At 42.1% G+C, this 5,115-nt stretch overlaps 1 protein-coding gene across 1 annotated transcript; it reads left to right on the top strand.

The window, feature by feature from the left end:
- Window positions 1–304: 304 nt before the first annotated feature.
- On the top strand, window positions 305–4,807 carry LOC129156309 (uncharacterized; the record flags this gene model as incomplete). The annotated part of the gene is made up of 2 exons (XM_070545292.1): window positions 305–404; window positions 3,276–4,807. Coding segments are annotated over exons 1-2 (1,632 nt in total), but the record flags the coding sequence as incomplete, so codon positions are not given.
- Window positions 4,808–5,115: the final 308 nt, after the last annotated feature.

The following is a 5,115-nucleotide window of genomic DNA, read 5'->3' as shown; positions in this document are numbered from 1 at the left end:
TGATTGTTCAGAACAGGAACATTTGTCAAAATAAAGGTATGAGTGAAAGCTCTAAGGAAGACCAGACCATGCTGCCTCACACGTGGACATGCAGCACATGCCATGAAATTGGAGGTTGTTGTAGGACCCAGGTGCAGGAAATCCTGGAGGCCAGGTAGGTTAAAAATCCAAAGGTTTATTAAAGTCTCTGTTGTGGAGCTGTGAAGTTACCTGTGACATGCAGGATTCGAAGCTTGTATCACCAAAATGAACCACTGCAAAGCAAAAGCACTGCTTGATTTGTTTGCTGAAAGTCACGTGACCAATGTCTGACGAGGCTTCATTTCACCCTCCCACCCACGAGACCGCTTCACACTTCGTTTTAAAGCATCCCAAACAGGGCGGCGCAGTTTTTAGTGTTTGTGGTGAGTGACGGTGTGACTTGAGACTGACGGTTTGGGATTCTTCCCGTATTCCCTGATAAAACACTGAGTTTAAAAAAAAATTAGGGCTGGGACTTGATTAAAAATTTTAATCTAATTAATTACAGGCTTTGTAATTAATTAATCTCAATTAATCGCATTTTAATCGTTCAGGAAAATGTGCTCTCAAAGTAAAACTTTTAATTAAAATTATGAGACAGAGAATCAAACATTAGACATGGTTATTACTGTAAACTAAAGCTTTTAATAAAAAAATGCATTTTAATTATTCAAATGTCACTGTGTGATATGAAACAAAACCCAAATCAACTAAAATTTGTAATTACAAAGAGAAAACACCTGCAAAGGGTTCCTGAGCCTTTAAAAAGTCTCTGTCTAGTTGAATGACTGAAATAAATTTGACTTTGCACCAGATTCAAATTTTTCCAGTTTCACTTGTTTGTATAATTAGGAGTTTTTATTAGCATTTCTACTCATAATGTAGTAAAAACACATAAATAATAATCCTTCAAAATGACAGTAGAACAGGCACAAATATGATCTAGGACTTAAATGTACTAACTTTTAACACCAGAGCAGGCATGGCATATTCTGAGAATGATCAGGAACACTAACTGGTTCCAGTTGGATGATTGGAGGATGATGGGATGATAAAAGATCATGGCGAGGAAATAATGATCTGACGAACAGGTGAGCGGACCTTCCTTACGTGGGAAGTCCTGACATCACGTTAAGAAGGGGATGCTGCAGACCCGCAGATTCACACCTGCAGCAGCGAATCTGGTGTGATCTCCATCCTGATCACAACTTTCTCGTTCCTCGCTGCCCCTGATGCACTTAAGCATCCGCCCTTCAGCTGATGACAGCTTCAACACACCTGCTGCTTAATGCATGTGATGTGATGTTTGGACAGAGACTCGTCTCAGAAACATAGAATTCCCCGACAGAATTGTTTAGAAAATCATCAGAAAAGTTTCAGAGTGTTTCTGTTTTAACTTAAACTTCTGTTTTCAACTTTAAGACACGTTGTTTGTGATTGTTTACAGAGTAGTGAGAACACGGAGAGTTCTCCCAGCGGCAGCCAGGTGCCTTTCGTTTGTCTGAATACTTTCATAAACTACTGTTAGGACACAGAATTATTCTGTCTGGTGCTTTCAGCGCTGCACAGATGTTACGTAAATGTTAAAAATATAGCTTACCGCAACTTTTGTAAAGTTTCCGGTGCCACCGGGCAGCCGCAGCAGAGACGATCTCTGAAAAATGTCCGCGACACGGACTCCGTTGTTGTCTGGAAGTTTGTTTTTTCCAAGTTAAGAAAAGAGGCGGACGTGTTTCCTAAATCTTGCATCAGTCCAAGCAAGGCAACTTCTTTCTGTTTTTATTCCGTTTAGTAGCCATTAGCACTGTGCATTGTTGTGTGCGTCAGTGATATTCAGTCTACGAGGAAGTCGTGCAATGACAAAGGTTCCGCCGTGCTTGAAATGCAAGCTGCGATTAAATGCGTTAATTTTTTTAACGCGTTATTTTTTTCTAATTAATTAATCGTAATTAACGCGTTAAAGTCCCGGCCCTAAAAAAAATGTATCCTGTTGCAAAGAGGGGGTGTTCTGAATAGTGGGAATTTTTCTAATTCATCCCTCCAAATAAGGTTTAAAAATTGACATTGTCTAGTGAATTACCTTACAGTAAATAGTACTACTAGGTGCATGCTGTAGGGCTTTAGCTTTTACACAAGCTTTCTTTTTCTTGTAATTAAAACAAAATCTAGTTTGGTATTATCTGTGTTCTTTTATGAATAATTATTAAAATAGTCTGTTTCTGAATAAAAATGACATTTGATCCCCATATTGTCACCAAGCACAACCAGCCCCATCACCAAAGTCACCCTCACCAAGTCCAAAATATATTCCTTTGCCGCTATGAAAGCATGAGGATCAGCACCTCCAAATTAAATTAGCCTCAGCACGGCTATGGCTACTTCTGTCTCTGCTTCTCCGTCTCCTATCTCTTGCTCTCTGTGTCAGATGTTTAGTTTCTCCTCTGCCTCCTTTAGCGATAATGGTACGTGTAATAAATGTAGCATTTTTGTAGCTTTGGAGGCGAGGGTGTCGGAATTGGAGTCCCGGCTCCGCGCTGTTGAAAAACCCGTGAACAGCCGTAGCTACTTAGCTAGCGCGGGGCTAACTAGCTCAGAGCCGCCCCGTAGCGGTCCTCCAGCAGAAGAACCCGAGCAGCCGGGACCTCAGGCCGGCTGGGTGACGGTACGCAGGAAGCATAGAACTCAGCCCGTGGGCCACCACCAACCCGTCCACGTTTCTAATAGATTTTCCCCGCTCAGTGACGCACCCACTGACAAGCCGACTCTGATCATTGGCAGCTCCATAGTCAGAAACGTGGCATTAGAGACTCCAGCAACCATAGTTAAATGTTTACCTGGGGCCAGAGCGGGCGACATTAAATCTTATCTGAAACTGCTGGCTAAGTATAAGCGTAAATACAGTAAGATTGTTATTCACGCTGGCGGTAACGACACCCGGTTATGCCAATCGGAGGTCACTAAAATTAATGTTGCTTCGGTGTGTAAGTTTGCCATAACAATGTCGGACTCCGTAATTTTCTCTGGCCCCCTACCCGATCAGACCAGTAACGACATGTTTAGCCGCATGCTGTCCTTCAACCACTGGCTCTCTAGGTGGTGTCCTGAAAATGTGGGCTACATTGATAATTGGAAAACTTTTTGGGGAAAATCTGGTCTGATGCGGAGAGACGGCATCCATCCCTCTTTGGATGGTGCAGCTCTTCTTTCTAGGAATATGGCCAGTTTTATTAGTCCTCCATGACTACCCAGGGTCCAGACCAGGAAGCAGAGTCATAGTTTAACCCACCCCTCTGCAGCTTCTGTACTGTTACCCACCCACTACCCCATAGAGACAGTGTCCTGCCCACGGCCAAAATCACACAGATTAAATATCAGGCTTAATAAAGCAAACCATGGAAATCTCATAAATATTAGAACAAATTCAACTGAGCAGAAAACTAGAAAAATTAAATGTGGGTTGTTGAACATTAGATCCATTTTTTCTAAGACTTTGTTAGTCAATGACTTGATTTGTGATAATCAGATCTCTTTGCTCTCTCTCACAGAATCCTGGCTGCAGCAAGAGGACTATGTTAGCTTAAACGAGTCGACTCCTTCAAATTATTTAAATAATCATATTGCTCGAAGTACAGGGCGAGGAGGAGGAGTAGCAACCATTTTTCATTCTGACTTATTAATCAGTCCCTTACAGATTAATAGTTACAGTTTGTTTGAACATCTTATTCTTAGTTTTCCTAATCCAGATTGCAAAACTGTAAAACCACTCTTGTTTGTAGTTTTATATCGTCCACCAGGCCCTTACTCAGAGTTTTTGGATCAGATCTCTGATTTTTTATCTGATTTGGTGCTAAATACTGATAAGGTCATTGTAGTGGGGGATTTCAACATTCATGTGGACATTGAAAATGATTGCCTCAATGTAGCCTTTAGTAATATCTTAGACTCAATTGGTTTCACTCAAAGAATACATAGCTCCACCCATTCCTGCCATCATACATTGGACCCTGTGCTGACTTATGGCATTGAGTGTGAGGAAATAACAATCTATCCACATAATCCAGTCCTCTCGGACCACTTTCTGATAACCTTTGAGTTTTTTATAACTGAGATCTCGAGACATGAAAGTAAATTTCACTATAGTCGGTCTCTATCTGACAATGCAGTTGCGTCTTTTAAATCAACTGTTCCATCTTTACTGTCCTCAGCATCTCAGAGGAACGTAGCAGAGGGCAATATTCTAAGTTCTAGCCCCTCACAAATTGATGCCTTAGTTCATCATGTTAATTCCTCTTTACGTGTGGCATTAGATGATGTAGCCCCTTTAAAAAAGAAGATAATCAGGGACAGGAAGTTGGCTCCCTGGTTTAATTCTCATTTACGAGCCTTAAAACAAAACTCTAGGAAATTGGAGAGAACATGGCGCTCTACGCACCATGAGGAGGCCTACCTATCATGGAAAAATAGTTTTGTGCTTTATAAAAATAAGCTTCAACAAACTAGAACTGCTTATTTTTCAGCATTAATTGAGGAGAATAAGCATAATCCTAAATTTCTTTTCAGTAAAGTTGCTAAACTTACACAGAATCATAGCTCTGAGCCATCTATTCCCTTAGCCCTCAGCAGCAATGACTTCATGGGATTTTTTACAAGTAAAATTAATTCTATTAGAAACAAAATCTTTAGCATTCTCCCTAATGCGATTTCTTCTTCCTCAGTAAGTGAGGCAGCATCAGAGGTGACTGTAGAACCTCATCTGTGCTTGAACCGTTTTGATCCAGTTGAGCTTTCAGATGGGCCATTCCCATCTGTACCGGGTCGGCCCGGGCCGGGTAGCCCCAGTCGGCCCCAGCCTGTCCCGGTTGATTCCACACATCCTTGTCTTAAGCCCATGTGGGCTGATTCTACCCACCAATCAGAGACTTGCTCTAATGGAAGGTGTGAATTTGCTGTAAGCAGTGGGTGTGTTGGCCCTGGTCGGCCTGAAGCAGACCCCCTCAAGAAGAGGGCTGAGAATCAGCCTTGGCTGGCCCGGAAAAATACCAGGCCACCCAGATATGTAAACAACCTACGCTACCCGGCCCGGGCCGACCCGGT

Source organism: Nothobranchius furzeri, chromosome 16 (assembly GCF_043380555.1).
Source record: "Nothobranchius furzeri strain GRZ-AD chromosome 16, NfurGRZ-RIMD1, whole genome shotgun sequence".
In the NCBI taxonomy this organism is placed as follows: domain Eukaryota; kingdom Metazoa; phylum Chordata; class Actinopteri; order Cyprinodontiformes; family Nothobranchiidae; genus Nothobranchius; species Nothobranchius furzeri.
This window is presented reverse-complemented; position numbering and strand designations above follow the sequence as displayed.